Genomic DNA, 21,370 nt, shown 5'->3' on the forward strand with positions numbered 1-21,370 from the left:
GAGTTGGCGGTTCACACGGTTTCATTGTGAACACCAGCAGGAGTATAGCTAGACCACAGAAGTACAGAGAGGCAACGGAGCGATTCGATGTAAGGTTCTGGAGGTGGAACAGAACCAGGTTTAGTCGGAGCGAACAGCCGGACCGGACTGCTGATCCTGCTGGGAGGGGAAAGAAAAGAAAAGAGCTGCTGTTTGGGGACCCGAGCGGCCCGAAGATGTTGGTTCTGAGGACATTTGTTCTGCTGGGCCTGAGCAGGATGTGTCAAGGTGAGTTAATCGTCCTTTTACATCATGATACACACCACCTGTTAAAAGTGTAGGCAAATTAGGAAGCTGTAGCCGTGGCGTTGGAACCACTTGGGCCGTCTGAATAAGAACGTATCAAGGGTTTAATTCTGAAGTGAGATTTCCACCATTTGAAAAAACTGGCACCTACTCTTATCAAATGATTAATAGTTTGAAACTGAGACTAATTATGGTATTTGTGAATCCTATATTTTATAGATATTGAATGATGAGCTTCAGGTAATATTTCCCCTTTATAATATTCTTGTCATCATAGTTATGGATATACTCCTAGTTGATGTTCTGTTGAAGATAAAACCATGTGTATTTTTGTAGTTTTTATCAAAGATTATTTCGTCAAATCTCTCAGGCTTGCTTGTTCACGGTTCTCACGTATGCAATTTTGGGTTTTTTTCATCGTTGTCATTGTTTCAGTTCCCCCCCCCCCATGTACCAGGAAGGTGCCCTTTGCTTTTGCTGATAAAGTGAAAAAAGTATAAATCATGTCTAATTTCAGCTCTATTGTTCACGCTCGTTCTCTGTTGTGATTTTATGGTCCCGCACACACCTGCCAAGCCCATTGTCCAATTCCATCACATTCCTCATCGCCACGGTGATGACCTTCGACCTTTATCAAGTCCCGGCCCACTCCATTTCCTGTTGCTATTCGCTTCTTCTGGAAACTTCCTGTTTGTGTCAGGCCCATTTCCTGTTCCCCTTAACGGCCCGTATCAGGACCCACCTTTCATGGCTTGGCCTGCATTGTTATGAATTGTTGCTAATGCTCTCAAACAATGAGTGGTTTGAATATGTGGGTCAGTTAGTTCCATGATCAAACCTTTATGTAAAAATAGACTGCACTGTGAGTTTAATCACCGTAATCGTGAATATCAGGCCCAGAAACCTGAAATCAGACTCAAAGTTGGGTGGTCATTTCATTTCTAGTCTATGACCGATTACCAAAAATATGTATTACTATTAAAGTAATACTTATTTTTGATTAGATTCACTTTATTTGCCAGGTACCATACATAAACATGAATGTGGCAGTGACCTATCGTTTACCTGTAAACACAGCTCATGCCAGGGTTAACATTCAGTGAACACTCCACAAGTTATGTGTAACTTTGCCGCTCTGTTGCCAGTTTTTGCACTAATCTGCATTTGCCTCCACAGCTGCATCTGCCGATCCGTGGGGCCAGTGTCCGGTCACCAGACAGTGTAAGGGCAAGTTCGGAGACGGGTCATGTGACAGGGAGTGCATGGAGCCCGAGTGCCTCAGAGATGGCTTCGACTGTCTGAAGGACCGGGGCCACTGCAAGTAAACGCTCAACCTTTAGTCTCCATCTTCAACACAGCTGTAGGACCTCAAGTCATAGAAAATTTTAAAAAATTAAAAAATTCAGCTTGATGATCAGTGTTGTAAATTAGCACATTTTATAGACAAAGATTTATGTTTGTTTGTTTTGTTTTTCTTATTTTATGCCAATTGTGATTAATCATTTTTAACGCTGATTCTAATTCAAGTCTGTTTTTTTTTTTTTTTTTGCCATTTATTCCATTTTATTTATAATTGTTTTATTGGCTATAAGGTAATTTGTGGTATGTTAGTGTGTTAGTGCTATGGTCTGTTAGTGCTATAGAAATGATAATTCTCATTATTGTTATTATTATTATTAGTGTGCCTGCTTTGCAAGGCAAAGGAGCACACTCTTATTATTGCTCATACTTATTATTAGTGTGCCTGCTTTGCAAGGCAAAGGAGCACACTCTTATTATTGCTCATACTTAATATTATTATTATTCTTCCTTGCAAAACTTCGGTATGTAACTAGTCTCGGGGCGTAGTTGCGACACCCCTCAAAATACATCAAAACGTGCGCCTTGATCGGGAATCAAGTGCTATGACTTTTCTTAGAGATTGTACGTAAAGTTTTCGCACAAAGTGCGAAAACGTGCGATTTTCGGCCCATTGAAATGAATGGAGAATCGGAAAAAAAATCGCACAAATTCATCAAATCGGCCCCTCTTTGGAGCCACGCCACTCGGTCATACTTTGTCGCAGAAACATGATTAGACGTTTACACGGGTCACAAGACTTTGAACTCTGTTGGTCTAAAGACACTTTTCAATAGCTACTACGGTTTTTACGCAATCGCAGATTACGTTTTATACGACTTTTGGACAGTTTCAGATTTTATAATGGGTGTGTATTGCGCGGAATGTTCAGACCTAGAGCACGTGATGTCGTCACACACTCTAGCTCCACGCCTTCAAGTTTGATCAGAAATCTTCCAAACATTATCATCTTAGTCCCACAGCTTCCACTCTACAAGCAAGATTTATACACCAAATTGTAGGGATTTTTGTCCTCTCTCACCCAATGTTACTTCCATTGATATAGGACCCACGGTTTTTGAATACATCGCCCAAAAGGGCAGGGAGTGCTTTCCGACACTCCCATCCGCTTCCATGTAATTTGACCACTCAAACCCAGAGTGAGAAGAAGAAAAGAAGGTGATTTATATTTTATCACAGCTCCTTTTTTTAAAATCATACAGACACATGTCATACATCAGTGTCACCAGTGAAGTCTTGGGACGCTCAAAGTGAAAAAACATTTTCGATGCGAGCTTTACTTTTCGAGATACAGGGATTTGTTCGGGGACAGTCTTGGCTTACTGTGAGTGCTAATGAAACATTAGTTCAAAGTTTCCCGCCACAGGGGGGCCTGTATCCATAGCAACTAGTGACTCGGTCTCTGGGCAGAAATTGTCACACCTGCCCGTGATTGGCTAGGTGGACAGTTAATACTGTTTAATACTGTTTAATACTGTCATACTGTTTGTGTTTGTGTGTGTGCGAGGGATGCGCACCAAGCAGCAGGCACACTCAAAATTTCCTGAAATTTTCTAGTTATTAGTGTGCCTGCTTTGCAAGGCAAAGGAGCACACTCTTAATATTGCTCATACTTATTATTATTATTATTTTTATTATTATTATTCTTCCTTGCAAAACTTCGGTATGTAACTAGTCTCGCAGCGTAGCCGCGACACCCCTCAAAATACATCAAAACGTGCGCCTTGAACGGGAATCAAGTGCTATGACTTTTCTTAGAGATTGTACGTAAAGTTTTCGCACGAAGTGCGAAAACGTGCGATTTTCGGCCCATTGAAATGAATGGAGAATCGGAAAAAAAATCGCACAAATTCATCAAATCGGCCCCTCTTTGGAGCCACTCCACTCGGTCATACTTTGTCGCAGAAACATGATTAAAAGTTTACACGGGTCACAAGACTTTGAACTCTGTTGGTCTAAAGACACTTTTCAATAGCTACTACGGTTTTCACGCAATCGCAGTTTACGTTTTATAAGACTTTTGGACAGTTTCAGATTTTATAATGGGTGTGTATTGCGCGGAATGTTCAGACCTAGAGCACGTGATGTCGTCACACACTCTAGCTCCACGCCTTCAAGTTTGATCAGAAATCTTCCAAACATTATCATCTTAGTCCCACAGCTTCCACTCTACAAGCAAGATTTATACACCAAATTGTAGGCATTTTTGTCCTCTCTCACCCAATGTTACTTCCATTGAAATAGGACCCACGGTTTTTGAATAAATCGCCCGAAAGGGCAGGGAGTGCCGTCCGACACTCCCATCCGCTTCAATGTAATTTGACCGCTCAAACCCAGAGTGAGAAGAAGAAAAGGAGGTGATTTATATTTTATCACAGCTCCTTTAGTTTAAATCATACAGACACATGTCATACATCAGTGTCGCCGGTGAAGTCTTGGGACGCTCAAAGTGAAAAAACATTTTCGATGCAAGCTTTACTTTTCGAGATACAGGGATTTGTTCGGGGACAGTCTTGGCTTACTGTGAGTGCTAATGAAACATTAGTTCAAAGTTTCCCGCCACAGGGGGGCCTGTATCCATAGCAACTAGTGACTCTGTCTCTGGGCAGAAATTCTCACACCTGCCCGTGATTGGGTAGGTCGACAGTTAATACTGTTTAATACTGTTTAATACTGTCATACTGTTTGTGTTTGTGTGTGTGCGAGGGATGGAGATGCGCACCGAGCAGCAGGCACACTCAAAATTTCCTGAAATTTTCTAGTTATTATTATTATTATTTTTATTATTATTATTCTTCCTTGCAAAACTTCGGTATGTAACTAGTCTCGCAGCGTAGCCGCGACACCCCTCAAAATACATCAAAACGTGCGCCTTGAACGGGAATCAAGTGCTATGACTTTTCTTAGAGATTGTACGTAAAGTTTTCGCACGAAGTGCGAAAACGTGCGATTTTCGGCCCATTGAAATGAATGGAGAATCGGAAAAAAAATCGCACAAATTCATCAAATCGGCCCCTCTTTGGAGCCACGCCACTCGGTCATACTTTGTCGCAGAAACATGATTAAAAGTTTACACGGGTCACAAGACTTTGAACTCTGTTGGTCTAAAGACACTTTTCAATAGCTACTACGGTTTTTACGCAATCGCAGATTACGTTTTATACGACTTTTGGACCGTTTCAGATTTTATAATGGGTGTGTATTGCGCGGAATGTTCAGACCTAGAGCACGTGATGTCGTCACACACTCTAGCTCCACGCCTTCAAGTTTGATCAGAAATCTTCCAAACATTATCATCTTAGTCCCACAGCTTCCACTCTACAAGCAAGCTTTATACACCAAATTGTAGGCATTTTTGTCCTCTCTCACCCAATGTTACTTCCATTGAAATAGGACCCACGGTTTTTGAATAAATCGCCCAAAAGGGCAGGGAGTGCTGTCCGACACTCCCATCCGCTTCCATGTAATTTGACCGCTCAAACCCAGAGTGAGAAGAAGAAAAGAAGGTGATTTATATTTTATCACAGCTCCTTTAGTTTAAATCATACAGACACATGTCATACATCAGTGTCACCAGTGAAGTCTTGGGACGCTCAAAGTGAAAAAATATTTTCGATGCAAGCTTTACTTGTCGAGATACAGGGATTTGTTCGGGGACAGTCTTGGCTTATTGTGAGTGCTAATGAAACATTAGTTCAAAGTTTCCCGCCACAGGGGGGCCTGTATCCATAGCAACTAGTGACTCGGTCTCTGGGCAGAAATTGTCACACCTGCCCGTGATTGGCTAGGTCGACAGTTAATACTGTTTAATACTGTTTAATACTGTCATACTGTTTGTGTTTGTGTGTGTGCGAGGGATGGAGATGCGCACCAAGCAGCAGGCACACTCAAAATTTCCTGAAATTTTCTAGTTAGTGTGCCTGCTTTGCAAGGCAAAGGAGCACACTCTTAATATTGCTCATACTTATTATTATTATTTTTCTTTTTATTCTTCCTTGCAAAACTTCGGCGCGTAACTAGTCTCGGGGCGTAGCTGCGACACCCCTCAAAATACATCGAAACGTGCGCCTTGATCGGGAATCAAGTGCTATGACTTTTCTTAGAGATTGTACGTAAAGTTTTCGCACGAAGTGTGAAAACGTGCGATTTTTGGCCCATTGAAATGAATGGAGAATCGGAAAAAAAATCGCACAAATTCATCAAACCGGCCCCTCTTTGGAGCCACGCCACTTGGTCATACTTTGTCGCAGAAACATGATTAAAAGTTTACACGGGTCACAAGACTTTGAACTCTGTTGGTCTAAAGACACTTTTCAATAGCTACTACGGTTTTTACGCAATCGCAGTTTACGTTTTATAAGACTTTTGGACAGTTTCAGATTTTATAATGGGTGTGTATTGCGTGGAATGTTCAGACCTAGAGCACGTGATGTCGTCACACACTCTAGCTCCACGCCTTCAAGTTTGATCAGAAATCTTCCAAACATTATCATCTTAGTCCCACAGCTTCCACTCTACAAGCAAGCTTTATACACCAAATTGTAGGTATTTTTGTCCTCTCTCACCCAATGTTACTTCCATTGATATAGGACCCACGGTTTTTGAATAAATCCCCCGAAAGGGCAGGGAGTGCCGTTCGACACTCCCATCCGCTTCAATGTAATTTGACCGCTCAAACCCAGAGTGAGAAGAAGAAAAGAAGGTGATTTATATTTTATCACAGCTCCTTTAGTTTAAATCATACAGACACATGTCATACATCAGTGTCGCCGGTGAAGTCTTGGGACGCTCAAAGTGAAAAAACATTTTCGATGCGAGCTTTACTTTTCGAGATACAGGGATTTGTTCGGGGACAGTCTTGGCTTATTGTGAGTGCTAATGAAACATTAGTTCAAAGTTTCCCGCCACAGGGGGGCCTGTATCCATAGCAACTAGTGACTCGGTCTCTGGGCAGAAATTGTCACACCTGCCCGTGATTGGCTAGGTCGACAGTTAATACTGTTTAATACTGTCATACAGTTTGTGTTTGTGTGTGTGCGAGGGATGGAGATGCGCACCAAGCAGCAGGCACACTCAAAATTTCCTGAAATTTTCTAGTTAGTGTGCCTGCTTTGCAAGGCAAAGGAGCACACTCTTAATATTGCTCATACTTATTATTATTATTATTATTATTATTATTCTTCCTTGCAAAACTTCGGTATGTAACTAGTCTCGCAGCGTAGCCGCGACACCCCTCAAAATACATCAAAACGTGCGCCTTGAACGGGAATCAAGTGCTATGACTTTTCTTAGAGATTGTACGTAAAGTTTTCGCACGAAGTGCGAAAACGTGCGATTTTTGGCCCATTGAAATGAATGGAGAATCGGAAAAAAAATCGCACAAATTCATCAAATCGGCCCCTCTTTGGAGCCACGCCACTTGGTCATACTTTGTCGCAGAAACATGATTAAAAGTTTACACGGGTCACAAGACTTTGAACTCTGTTGGTCTAAAGACACTTTTCAATAGCTACTACGGTTTTTACGCAATCGCAGATTACGTTTTATACGACTTTTGGACAGTTTCAGATTTTATAATGGGTGTGTATTGCGCGGAATGTTCAGACCTAGAGCACGTGATGTCGTCACACACTCTAGCTCCACGCCTTCAAGTTTGATCAGAAATCTTCCAAACATTATCATCTTAGTCCCACAGCTTCCACTCTACAAGCAAGATTTATACACCAAATTGTAGGCATTTTTGTCCTCTCTCACCCAATGTTACTTCCATTGATATAGGACCCACGGTTTTTGAATAAATCGCCCGAAAGGGCAGGGAGTGCCGTCCGACACTCCCATCCGCTTCAATGTAATTTGACCGCTCAAACCCAGAGTGAGAAGAAGAAAAGGAGGTGATTTATATTTTATCACAGCTCCTTTAGTTTAAATCATACAGACACATGTCATACATCAGTGTCGCCGGTGAAGTCTTGGGACGCTCAAAGTGAAAAAACATTTTCGATGCGAGCTTTACTTTTCGAGATACAGGGATTTGTTCGGGGACAGTCTTGGCTTATTGTGAGTGCTAATGAAACATTAGTTCAAAGTTTCCCGCCACAGGGGGGCCTGTATCCATAGCAACTAGTGACTCGGTCTCTGGGCAGAAATTCTCACACCTGCCCGTGATTGGCTAGGTGGACAGTTAATACTGTTTAATACTGTCATACTGTTTGTGTTTGTGTGTGTGCGAGGGATGGAGATGCGCACCAAGCAGCAGGCACACTCAAAATTTCCTGAAATTTTCTAGTTATTATTATTCTTCCTTGCAAAACTTCGGTATGTAACTAGTCTCGCAGCGTAGCCGCGACACCCCTCAAAATACATCAAAACGTGCGCCTTGAACGGGAATCAAGTGCTATGACTTTTCTTAGAGATTGTACGTAAAGTTTTCGCACGAAGTGCGAAAACGTGCGATTTTCGGCCCATTGAAATGAATGGAGAATCGGAAAAAAAATCGCACAAATTCATCAAATCGGCCCCTCTTTGGAGCCACGCCACTCGGTCATACTTTGTCGCAGAAACATGATTAAAAGTTTACACGGGTCACAAGACTTTGAACTCTGTTGGTCTAAAGACACTTTTCAATAGCTACTACGGTTTTTACGCAATCGCAGTTTACGTTTTATAAGACTTTTGGACAGTTTCAGATTTTATAATGGGTGTGTATTGCGCGGAATGTTCAGACCTAGAGCACGTGATGTCGTCACACACTCTAGCTCCACGCCTTCAAGTTTGATCAGAAATCTTCCAAACATTATCGTCTTAGTCCCACAGCTTCCACTCTACAAGCAAGATTTATACACCAAATTGTAGGCATTTTTGTCCTCTGTCACCCAATGTTACTTCCATTGAAATAGGACCCACGGTTTTTGAATAAATCGCCCAAAAGGGCAGGGAGTGCTGTCCGACACTCCCATCCGCTTCCATGTAATTTGACCGCTCAAACCCAGAGTGAGAAGAAGAAAAGAAGGTGATTCATATTTTATCACAGCTCCTTTAGTTTAAATCATACAGACACATGTCATACATCAGTGTCGCCGGTGAAGTCTTGGGACGCTCAAAGTGAAAAAACATTTTCGATGCAAGCTTTACTTTTCGAGATACAGGGATTTGTTCGGGGACAGTCTTGGCTTATTGTGAGTGCTAATGAAACATTAGTTCAAAGTTTCCCGCCACAGGGGGGCCTGTATCCATAGCAACTAGTGACTCAGTCTCTGGGCAGAGTGTCGCGGCTACGCCGCGACACTCTGCCCCTCTCTGCCCCTCTTTGGAGCCACGCCACTTGGTCATACTTTGTCGCAGAAACATGATTAAAAGTTTACACTGGTCACAAGACTTTGAACTCTGTTGGTCTAAAGACACTTTTCAATAGCTACTACGGTTTTTACGCAATCGCAGTTTACGTTTTATAAGACTTTTGGACAGTTTCAGATTTTAGAATGGGTGTGTATTGCGCAGAATGTTCAGACCTAGAGCACGTGATCTCGTCACACACTCTAGCTCCACGCCTTCAAGTTTGATCAGAAATCTTCCAAACATTATCATCTTAGTCCCACAGCTTCCACTCTACAAGCAAGATTTATACACCAAATTGTAGGCATTTTTGTCCTCTCTCACCCAATGTTACTTCCATTGAAATAGGACCAACGGTTTTTGAATAAATTGCCCGAAAGTGCAGGTAGTGCTGTCCAGCACTCCCATCCGCTTCCATGTAATTTGACCGCTCAAACCCAGAGTGAGAAGAAGAAAAGAAGGTGATTTATATTTTATCACAGCTCCTTTTTTAAAAATCATACAGACACATGTCATACATCAGTGTATTATTATTATTCTTCCTTGCAAAACTTCGGTATGTAACTAGTCTCGCAGCGTAGCCGCGACACCCCTCAAAATACATCAAAACGTGCGCCTTGAACGGGAATCAAGTGCTATGACTTTTCTTAGAGATTGTACGTAAAGTTTTCGCACGAAGTGCGAAAACGTGCGATTTTCGGCCCATTGAAATGAATGGAGAATCGGAAAAAAAATCGCACAAATTCATCAAATCGGCCCCTCTTTGGAGCCACGCCACTCGGTCATACTTTGTCGCAGAAACATGATTAAAAGTTTACACGGGTCACAAGACTTTGAACTCTGTTAGTCTAAAGACACTTTTCAATAGCTACTACGGTTTTTACGCAATCGCAGATTACGTTTTATACGACTTTTGGACAGTTTCAGATTTTATAATGGGTGTGTATTGCGCGGAATGTTCAGACCTAGAGCACGTGATGTCGTCACACACTCTAGCTCCACGCCTTCAAGTTTGATCAGAAATCTTCCAAACATTATCATCTTAGTCCCACAGCTTCCACTCTACAAGCAAGATTTATACACCAAATTGTAGGCATTTTTGTCCTCTCTCACCCAATGTTACTTCCATTGAAAAAGGACCCACGGTTTTTGAATAAATCGCCCGAAAGGGCAGGGAGTGCCATCCAACACTCCCATCCGCTTCCATGCAATTTGACCGCTCAAACCCAGAGTGAGAAGAAGAAAAGGAGGTGATTTATATTTTATCACAGCTCCTTTAGTTTAAATCATACAGACACATGTCATACATCAGTGTCGCCAGTGAAGTCTTGGGACGCTCAAAGTGAAAAAACATTTTCGATGCGAGCTTTACTTTTCGAGATACAGGGATTTGTTCGGGGACAGTCTTGGCTTATTGTGAGTGCTAATGAAACATTAGTTCAAAGTTTCCCGCCACAGGGGGGCCTGTATCCATAGCAACTAGGGACTCGGTCTCTGGGCAGAAATTGTCACACCTGCCCGTGATTGGCTAGGTCGACAGTTAATACTGTTTAATACTGTTTAATACTGTCATACTGTTTGTGTTTGTGTGTGTGCGAAGGATGGAGATGCGCACCAAGCAGCAGGCACACTCAAAATTTCCTGAAATTTTCTAGTTATTATTACTGTTACTGTTAGTAGTAGTAGTAGCAATTGTGATATTATTTGTAGTAGTATTAGTAATAGTATTAGTACTAGTAGTATTTTAACCTTTATTTAACCAGGTATGTCCCACTGAGATTAAAAATCTTTTTTTCTAAGGGAGACCTGGCCAAGAAACCTAATTAATAGGCAACTTAAGCCCTAACTGCCTTTCATTATTACTATTAACATCATTATTACAATGCTGAAATGTAATGAATTACTCATAGTCACCAGTTTCCTGTCCTGACATTTCCTATTCTGTCTCCTCCTCTGCATCCCTGTCTCTCTCTCTCTCCACCTGGCCTTAGTCCGGGTCACATCCAGTACTGCCGCGATCACTACGCCAACTCACACTGCGAACAGGGCTGCGACAGCGCCCCCTGCGGCTGGGACGGCAGCGACTGCTTCAAACACAAGAGCCCCATGTGGGCCAAAGGCACCCTGGTCCTTCACACCCGCATCCCCCTGCAGCGCGGCTCCTTCTCCAACAGCTCCCTGCTCTGGGCCCTCAGCGTCCTCCTCCAGACGTCACTCAAGCTGAGAGGCTCCGCCCCCCTCGCCATCAACCGGGACCTATTCGCCCTTGACCCCCAGCAGCTCCGCGACCTGCTGGATCAGGCATCCTCGGTGGACTCCAATGGGTGTGTTGAGTGAAACGTTACTGTCAAGAGTGGTATTATGACTGGGAGTGTCAGAAATAATGAGCATAATAATACTTACACTTATATGCCTATAAGGTAACACTTTACAATAAGGGTACATTAATTAAGGGTTAGTTAATGCTTAATAAGCATTAACTAACCCTTAATTAACAGTTAACTAATGTGTCTGGTGTTCATGTTAACTAAGGTATTAATTTATACATTATTTAATATTCATCTTTATAAACTATTAAATATTGTATAAATTAATACCTTAGTTAACATGAACACCATTAGTAAATTATTACCAGACACATCAGTTAACTGTTAATTAAGGGTTAGTTAATGCTTATTGAGCATTAACTAACCGTTAATTAATGACTAACCCTTAATTAATGTACCCTTATTATAAAGTGTTACCTAATATAAATATCTATTTTGTGTCCATTTTGGAAGTAAATGATTATCTTAAGTTCATTGTTAGTGTTATCATTTTGCCAAGGAAGGATTTAAGTTACCTACTATAACAAAGTGCAATATTTTGTTTAAATTTTGTGCTACCAATCATTTTGTAAGGGTAAGTGTTGCTTTTTACAAATGGTGGATGTCAGAATGCTTTGAAACTCTTTAAATTTACATTTTATTAGCTTTGAAAACTCATCCACAACATTAACTTTGCTTCTGAATCCACATACCTACTCTTACCTACTGTTTCCTACTGTTTACCTTTTTCTCTCTCTCTCCCTTTCCCAGCTCCCTCCTTTTCCTCCAAGTGGACAACAGGCCGTGCTCCCATCTTCCCTCTACCTGTTTCCCCTACGCCAGCGAGGCGGGCAGCTTCCTGCGTGCCGTCATGCTGCTGAAGCCTGCGTCGTTCCCCTTGCTGCCAGAGCTAAAGGCCATCATCAGTATCAGAGGCGTCCGAGAGGAAATAGGAAGTAGAGACGAGGAAAAGGTGGAAAAGGAAACCAAAGGTAGGCCGACATGTCCTGTCTCTCCCACAAGCGTGTCCTGTGTCTGTGTGTGTGTGTGTGTGTGTGTGTGTGTGTGTGTGTGTGTGTGTGTGTGTGTGTGTATATGGGTGGATGTGTGCATGCTCTCTCCCACACACACACACATCCAGCTTTGAATTCCATCCAACTAAAACAATACAAAACACCTTCCCATTTCCAGTCTGTAGATGTTGTTCACGGTCACAGATTGGAGTTTTGGTTATACAGACATTTCTCGGAGGCAGAGCTGCTCTGAAGGCAGAAATAATCTGATTGGTTGAGTTAAACCTCAGTGGGCGGGGCCAATGAACCACAGTTTTTCAGAGCGCAAATTAGCTAGCTGGTAAACTTGAAAGGAAAACAACTTCTAAAAACAACTTAGAACAACTTAAAAAACAGCTAGCTAACTAGCTTACCTAGCTAGCTATAGGCCAGTATGGCTAGTTTGAACTTGGAAGGACAGCTAGGCTAACTAGCTAACCTACATCACTTAGTATGGTTAGATTGCATTTTGTCAGTTAGTAGCAGAGCGCTAGGCTTCATAATATTAACTTCCTCCTCACTTACCTCTTTGCCTTTTTCACTGGACTTCAGTCTAATATTACTTAGCCAGAAAAACTGTTTCTTTGGCTCCGCCCACTGAGGTTTAACTCAACCAATGAGATTATTTCCTTTTCCAGAGCAGCTCTGCCTCCGAGAAATGTTTATATAACTAAAACTCCAATCTAATTTACAGTCACACAATTCTCATATAATACTTTTAACAAAACAGTATTTTTTTTGGTAAGATGAAGTTTCCATTCTTCTTCTCGAAGAGGCGACCCCTGCGTGGCTGTGGGCGGTGGTTGCCATAGCGATAGGCCTGGTGCTGGTGCTGGCCCTGGCGGTGTTCCTGGTGATGAGGAGGGTGCGGCGGCGGCGGCGGGCGGAGCGGGAAGGCGGCGACAGGGTGAGGCACCGGTCCACCGTGACGGACAACAACGACGGCAGCAGCAGCGGCAAGGTCTGGGCGCAGCACGCGCCCCACCAGGAGCAGAGGGTCCGGTCCAGCAGGGAGAAGGACAGGAACGGGCTGCGGAAGAAGAAGAAAGCGAAGGAGGCGGAGAAGAAGAGGAGGAGGGAGCCGCTGGGGGAGGATGCCATGCGGATGCGGTGAGCGGAGGTGGAGATGTTTGGGAAGACAGGAACGGATGTTTTGTCTGTTAAAACAATGATGTCAATGGACATGTATCCTGTAAGATAGTTTCAACCATTAAGAATCTAGAGGACTAGAAGTCACTTTGTCTATCAATCCATTAGACTTTTTCTATCAACTTTTTTATATTTATCAAAGTGAAAACAAATAAATAAATATAAAATGAATAAATAATATTGAATACAAATTATTATTGTTATAGGTGTTCCCAATATTGTCACATCCTTACAGCCCCCATTAGTGATTTGTTAATGATATGATACTGGATATGATAACGTTTTAGTCATCTGATCACAGTTGTTGATTTAATGCAATTGATTAGTCTGGTGTTTTCAGCACTCTTGAATGAATGAAGTGTGCTGAAAACTGCGATTGTTAAGGGCTGGATACTAGGCTAGCAATTGATAGCATCACTTTAGAAAGTTCACATTCTGCTGTTTGGCTGCATGAATATTCAAGGTGTCAAATGTCCATGAAAGACAGTTTTCATTGTTTAATGTTAAGCAGGTGCGACCGTTTCCATTGAATTGCCACCAATTTTTTGGCAGCAGTTATGCCCGCCAGAATAATTAGTTGGAGATTAACAGAAAAACATTCACATTCAGAGTTATAATTTAAAAGAAAAAGAGCAGGTGGAAATACAACATTCTTCCCTGTTATTAATGATAAGGCCAAAATTCATTAAGATATTGCCTTTTTTAACATTTATTTTGGCAGGAGAGGTTTTTTCTGAGCATACACTACACACTCTTTTTCAGCACTTTTCTGCTTTACATTCATATATTCACATTCATTCACACCTTGAAGCTGCCCAGTGCAACCACAGTTTTCTACTGTTGGCTACTGAGTTGCTCCACTGTAGGCATGGGACGATAAGAAAATTTCATGTCAAAATAATTGCGATTCACGATATTATCCCGATAATCATCAAAATATGCTTAAAACTCTTAAAATGGCACTAAAACATACTGGAATCACTTTACCTTACATTTTGTTAAGAAACAAATATTTTTTATTGCATCATAGGACACATATCTTTTTTTTGTGAACATCCTTTTTAGTGAAAAACAAACAAGGACAGATTCAGACTCTCGCCAAGTCCCAGCAGGTAATCACAATGAGAGAAAAAAATCCATTAATAAAAAGAATCTACCTATCAACCTGATATCCAAGCATTCACATGGTTCAATTAGTTATGTGTTGTAAATGCACAGTGAATAACTTGTTTTGTTTTCAGATCACATTGTGGCAAATGGCAATTCAAAATAAATCAGGAAATCAATAGGACTGTACATTAGTGAGCTAGACAGCTTTTTCAAGTCACTCGTGAGGATATTCACGATTATCCCGATAATGGAAATTCACCAAGATAAAATTATCTTGAGTGTTTTTATCACGATAAAAGATAAAATCTTATATCCTTCCGTCCCTACTCCACTGAAGCAGCTGAGGGTTAAATACTTTGCTCAAGGGCATTTCAACAGTAGTTGTTGAAGGAGGGAAGAGAGTTACTCATTAACTTTCCCTGCCAGTCCAGGGATTTGAACCGGCAACCATCAAGTCACTAGCCAACTTCTCTAACTTTTTAGGCCACCGCCACTACCATCTAATCTATTTATCAGCCCAATTAACAAGTATGGACTGTAGGGTCAGAATATGCCTATCTCCTAAACAACTACTACCCCACCAGGGATGTTTATGATTAGGACAATATACCGCTAAAATAGTCGTACTGTTCACCATTGTGTGTGGGTGTTTGTGTATGCTGCAGAGCTTTACGTGCTCATAAATAAAAAAAACACACTAGTATCACAGGAAAATGTAGGCTACCACTGCTACAGAATGCCTTTTTCTTAAAAGCCTCATACCAAAACTTTTCTTGGATTCCAGACCTCTCAAAAGGGACTTGGATATAGGAAGTGACACAGACTTTACCCAGAGTTCAATGGAGGACATCAACGCGCGGTGCTCCAGACGCCAGGAGGACGCCTCCATCTGCGACCACAGGACCCAGGAGCAGAAACACTACCGCTCAGGACACTCACAGCCCCACAGGGCCATACAGCGTAAGGACACTTCCTGCTTACTCTGTTGTTGTTGTTGTTTGTTTTTGGGTTTTTTTAAGGGGGTCAAGCAGTCCACACAGCTTTAGCAATTTTATTCTTTATTCAAACTGGGAAAGCACATGTGGTTCCAGAGATGGGGGATGTAAAGGAATACACAGAGTTTTTGGGACATTTGCTCATTGGTCAATTTAGCCGCTAAGTGATGAGAACATAGACACCAAAATCATCCGTGTCCCCAGTAGATCATCTGCTCCAGTGCTCCTTGCTAATATTTTAGCATAAGCTATTGAGAGATAGTAGTCAACTAGAACTAAAAGTGAGAAAATGAGAACTTGTAGCAGCTCTAAAGCAAAATGGTAAGTCATTTTAAATAATCTGTGGTTAAGTCTAGTTTGTGTAGGGCATTGGTATAATATCCATAGAATGTGATACAAAAATAACATAACTGTTTTGAACTAGCAGGGACAACTTATTTCTACTGTATAACAAGTGAAAGTGGTGAGCAATGAGAAACTGTGTACAACTGAACTTGTTCCAAAAAATAAACAAAGGGATCAGTTTAAGCCATACAATAGGCAGTAAACTATACATATCCTTCCATAAATATACTTCCAGCTTATAATATAATTCATATCATATATGAATATTCATATCAGTATCTATAACCTAACATGCCTCAGTTGCAGATCCACCTAAAACGATTCTTGTTCTCCCTCAGCTCCGCCAAGAGGATGGGAGAGAAGTGCCGTCCCTCCTCCTCTGCTCAGTCCGCCTCAGCAGGTCTGTCCCGCATTTTCTGTCTCAACAACGTTACTTTTACGTCACCGGCGAACATCCATGTTATGAGCAGCTAGTGTTATTTAGGGCTTAGATATGACCATCAGGGTTATTTTGATTTATTTTCTGACCCTTGTCATCATACACATCTTGCCTCTGTTCTACCATTTCCCACCATATAGTGTTCTGTTGTCTTTTAGATTCTTTTATCCAATTCAGTTGTCTTTGCTTGGTTTTTTCTCTCGTGTGTGTGTTTTTATCATTGTATTTTAGTGTCATAGTTTTTTAAGCACTTGACTTATATGTTTTCTTACTGTGCAAATAATAACTTAAACTGAGCTATTCCAGTGTGTTAGATATTAATCCCAGCTGGGTTTTGTTGGCAGTCGGCCCCGGTGCAGTGGTGCGGCCCGGACGGCTCTGTGGTCCTGATCCGGGCGGTGCGCAGTGGGCTGGACAGGGTGGTGCTGGAGCTGCTGCGAGCAGGAGTCCCAGTCAACAACACTGACCATACTGGTAATGCCTCACTGTCCCAGTTATGAGTTGATCTCAATGTAGCAGACCTGAATGTCTGCCTCAGCCACAGATCTAGGTCAAATAGTATTTGCATATAATTATTGGTGCTCGTTTTAACCTGCTTGAAGTACCAGATGGGTAGGTTTTTCCATATAGGACAATATGAGTGTCCGAAAGTTTAGAAAATCACATGAAAGTATTTGAATGTCGATGAAACCCTACACATCTGGTAAACCACGCAGGCTAAAACAAGCATGACGAATTCAAGGGTTTTGTGAAAAAGGGGTGCAAGTGACATTTTGGCAGAAAATGAGTGTTATATATCATTGGAAAGTTCTTGTTGGGCTATCTGGTGGTCAGAAGAACACATTTGTAATCATAAAAAGATTAAATTTGGTTAATAGCTTATGTTATGTTTTGAATAAAAAGATGCAATCATTTAAAGTTTTGGTTTTGCTCTGCTATTAACTATAAAATTAAGAAATTGTCACTTGCACCCCTCTAGCTCTAAACCCCCAAATTATTTACAAATGCATCTGGACCAATGTCACCAAATCATCGTCAGATCCACCCACTCTCAAAGCAAATGTTATGGCATCACTCTGGACGGGGGCAGAGACTGAGGAATGCTGCTTTAAAAGCTCAGCTTAGAGAAAAAGAACATATTTATATTTGTGGAAAATAAATCAACACCATGTCATAACGGCTCATGAGCAAGCTGCTAATTCTGACGTCTGTACACTGAGGGGTTGAGTAACTGGTGTAACTTACCCCGTCTCTCTCACATCCTCTTTTTGTGTCCCTCCTCTCCTGTTCTGCTCATTTCTCCATGGCTTCCCTCCTCTTCCTCCTCTCTCCAGCCCCCCTGCTGCCCTCCTCCGACTCTGAACAAAGTTAATGCGCTCTACTGCCCAATCTCGGGTCGATGGACATATTAACTTTGTCGCTTGTCTCTTCGTCCTTCTTCCTCTTGCTCTCGCCGTCTCTTGGACCTCTGTCTTTCTATCTCCCTCTTCCTCTCTCTCTCCTCCTTTTGTTCTACCTCTCTCCATCTTTTTTTCCCTCTTCATGTCATGTTCTGTCTCTCTCTGTTATCTCTTTCTCACTCCGGCTGAAGTAATTAATTTCCAGATCCCTCCATCCCTCCCTCTCTTAACCATCTGGGCTTGACTCTGTTGTGTAATGGTTGTTCATTGGCTGACTTACTCCCTCCCTTCTTCCCCCTCACCTCCCTCCACTCTGAACGCACCCTCTCTCTCCCAGGGAGATCAGCCCTGCACTGGGCATGCTCAGTAAACCACCTCTCCTTAACAAGAACCCTCATTCGCTACGGGTCGGCTGTGGACCTGCAAGACAACAAGGTAAGATTTGAATGTCTTCTTAGCCTATGATTGTTAAGGAAACCAAAGAATTCTGAATTGTGACCCAAATGTTTAAAGCTGCACTAGGCAACTTCACACAGGTAACCGTTCGAAAAATGTGAACTTCAATACCCAGAAATCCTGTAATGTGATGTCAGTAAGCTAGTGTTATGCATAGAGCTGCAACGATTAATTGATTAATCGATTAATCGATTAGTTGTCAACTATTAAATTAATCGCCAACTATTTTGATAATCGATTAATCGGTTTGAGTAATTTTTTCAGAAAAAGAAGTCAAAATTCTCTGATTCCAGCTTAAATGTGAATATTTTCTGGTTTCTTTACTCCTCTATGACAGTAAACTGAATATCTTTGGGTTGTGGACAAAACAAGACATTTGAGGACGTCATCTTGGGCTTTGGGAAACACTGATCGACATTTTGCACCATTTTCTGACATTTTATAGACCAAACAACTAATCGATTAATCGAGAAAATAATCGACAGATTAATCGACAATGAAAATAATCGTTAGTTGCAGCCCTAGTTGTGCATGTCTGCACTTGTATTACTGTAAGACACTTTGAATTAAAGCATCCTCCAAATGTCATAGGAATATATTATGATAATGAGGCCACTGTTTCTCTGATAGGGCGAGACAGCTCTTTTCCTCTCCGCCCTCCACGGTTGCTATGACACCGCCAGGCTCCTCCTCATCAACGGCGCCAACCTGGAGCTGCACGACCGGAGGGGGCGTCGTCCGATCGACGTGGCCAGGGAGGGGATCCACCACCAGGTCCTGGAGCTCCTGCTGGCTCACCGGGTGCAGAGGGGGCCCGTTCCCGTGGAGCCAGCCAATGACATGCTGTGGGAGGAGCGTGCTCTGATGTACTCGCCCTGGGTCGGGTCGCCGGGCCTGCCTGGGAGAAGCGCCTCCTTCTCTGGGGTCATAGGGCATCGAGATATGACCCCACCGCCGCAGGGGTAAGGGTTCAAAAATATAATGCAAGCACACATTACATGTATTCCTATTCATGATGTGGATCCAGAAAGGTAAGTGACATGTTTTGGATCTGCTCATTTGCATTCCGGGAAGTATTAAAGTCCCTATGAAATGAACCTCCATTACTTTTACTTCCAGTAAAAACAGAACCTCCCATCAAATAAAACGTATTTTCTCTTCCTAACTGATATTCCATTGGTTTACACTTTTGAATGGTCCCACGTTACATTATGTCCCGCCCCAACATCCTGTTTCAAAAGGAAATACATCAAATCAAGGAAGTAAAGAGGCTGTTTCATGGGGTCTTTAAAGATTCTGCCGACTTTGCTGCTTATGTGTCCCAATCTAATACTGTGATCCCCCTCTTGTCGCGCCAGTGACTGGTCGATGGGCCGAGTGCAGTACCCCGCCCCGCAGAACTGGCGACCGCAGCTCAACCAATCAGCAACAGCCCTGGTCCCTCCAAGGGTCATGGGCCGCTCACCTCGACCAATCAGCACCTTACAGGAGGTGACATCAGAGGACGAGGATCGCGACAGGCTGCAGGAAGTCCCCAGAGCAGCGACGCCTCACTTCCTGTCACCGCAGCCCGCCCCTCGCCAGCGTTCCTTTTCCTGCACCCAGCATGCATTGCAGCGTCGCTCCAGCGGCCACCAGCCGGAGCCCAATTATGTTATCGTAACAGACAAAACAGCCAATGAGCCCATAGAAAGAGTGATCGTTCCCCCGCCCACAGAAGCTGCCGCCCAATCAGATCGTCAGCCAGTTACAGATAACAGTGAAAACCCCAACAGAGTAGAGCAAGGAGCAGCGAGCGCCACGAGTTCAGAGCAGAAAGCCAGAGGTGAGCGGCTGAACAACACTGCTGACTCCACACAAACAGCCTTATAGAGGAGAGAGGAGCAAGCAACTAATTCCCTCAAAAAACATTCAGCGACTATGTCCTTTCCATTCAGTCCATAAGATTAACATCAAAGAATGTCAGATGTTCAAGGAGGTAAAGGGAGATTACTTTTAAGGGCCCAAAGCTGAAGGGAACCCCAAAAATGTCTTGATTAACCATCATTTTGGGGCCTTAATGATCCTCCAATATGCATATATTTGGTATTGTCTGAAGGATTTGCTTGTTATCTTTAGAGCTGTGTTGCATCCCTGTCAGATTAATACAGAACTAAGAGAATCAATCCCAAATCACCTTACCAATTTTCATTTTTCTGGGTTTACTGTTACCTGTGGATTTGCTGTTACATGTCACAGACAAATAGTTCAAGCTGTGGGATGCTCTCAGTATTCTAATGCCAGTAGGTAAAAGAAAAACATGTACACATGTTAGAGAAGGGTCTTGAGGTCTGTGAAGACAAGCTCACTTGACTGTTCCAAATCATACAATGATAACCATTATAAGTTCAAAGATCTTAGGGATTTTTTTACACATTACTATATACCTGCATTTGGCACTTTTTTGACAATTTATGCCAACCTAAATCACAGAAATTATTTTTTTACCTGGAGAAACTCAGCACTCTCTCTGTTTTAAATATTAACTACTACTGCTAGATCAGTTCTTTCAAGGCTTAACTGCAAGTTTTCTCAATATTACATTTTATAATATCACATGTCCAGTTGTCTCTGTGATAAATGTCAGTCTAACAGACATCACAGGCAATCTTGTGAAACTGCAACATCTTGTGAATCTTGGTACCAAATATATGCATGTTGTCTTGACAAATAACAGATTTTATTCTGATTGTTGCACATATATTAAAGTGGGAATTATAAAAAAAATATGTGTAAAGTTGCACATAATTGTCAAAACCCTTGTTGATACATGCAATAAATTGATTTTTTAATACAAAGGAGACTATGGATTTTTTACTTTTTTAAAGTCCAGTACATCATAAACTGAATATGAGCATCGGCCCAGATTGACTTTCGTTAATAATCAGAATCACAGTCGCTTTAATCGCAAAGTACAATAAATACAGAAATTTTTCTTGGTGATATTGATGCAGGGAGACATTACAAGTTTCATTAATTATATTACCACTTGTCTTATTATTATCACTATACGTACTGTATATACATTAAATTCCACATTCTATAACTGTGTATGGCTTTATGGTTGCATTAGGATAAAATATGATTCTGGTTCAGTGTTATA

General features: G+C 42.0%; 1 protein-coding gene across 1 annotated transcript; it reads left to right on the forward strand.

Annotated features, from left to right (window-relative positions):
* The first annotated feature begins 112 nt into the window (after positions 1 to 112).
* notchl (notch receptor, like) lies at positions 113 to 21,024 on the forward strand. The gene is made up of 11 exons (XM_071527188.1): positions 113 to 267; positions 1,462 to 1,606; positions 10,968 to 11,300; positions 12,054 to 12,274; positions 13,108 to 13,444; positions 15,378 to 15,553; positions 16,272 to 16,333; positions 16,717 to 16,846; positions 18,110 to 18,207; positions 18,859 to 19,190; positions 19,587 to 21,024. The coding sequence occupies exons 1-11, from the start codon at positions 216 to 218 to the stop codon at positions 20,098 to 20,100; spliced, it is 2,400 nt and encodes a 799-aa protein (XP_071383289.1). The 5' UTR covers positions 113 to 215; the 3' UTR covers positions 20,101 to 21,024.
* Positions 21,025 to 21,370: the final 346 nt, after the last annotated feature.

The sequence above is a fragment of the Centroberyx affinis genome, unplaced genomic scaffold (genome assembly GCF_046629955.1).
Source record: "Centroberyx affinis isolate AG114_WGS23_722 - 3 ecotype Tasmania unplaced genomic scaffold, CSIRO-AGI_Caff_v1 ptg001497l_1, whole genome shotgun sequence".
In the NCBI taxonomy this organism is placed as follows: domain Eukaryota; kingdom Metazoa; phylum Chordata; class Actinopteri; order Beryciformes; family Berycidae; genus Centroberyx; species Centroberyx affinis.

Bases quoted from the DNA above. Each gene is read 5' to 3' on its own strand.
- notchl (XM_071527188.1), top strand. From the start codon at position 216: ATGTTGGTTCTGAGGACATTTGTTCTGCTGGGCCTGAGCAGGATGTGT. The intron at 13,445-15,377 runs GTGAGCGGAGGT...CTTGGATTCCAG, and splicing joins GAGGATGCCATGCGGATGCG to ACCTCTCAAAAGGGACTTGG. The intron at 16,847-18,109 runs GTAATGCCTCAC...TCTCTCTCCCAG, and splicing joins CAACAACACTGACCATACTG to GGAGATCAGCCCTGCACTGG.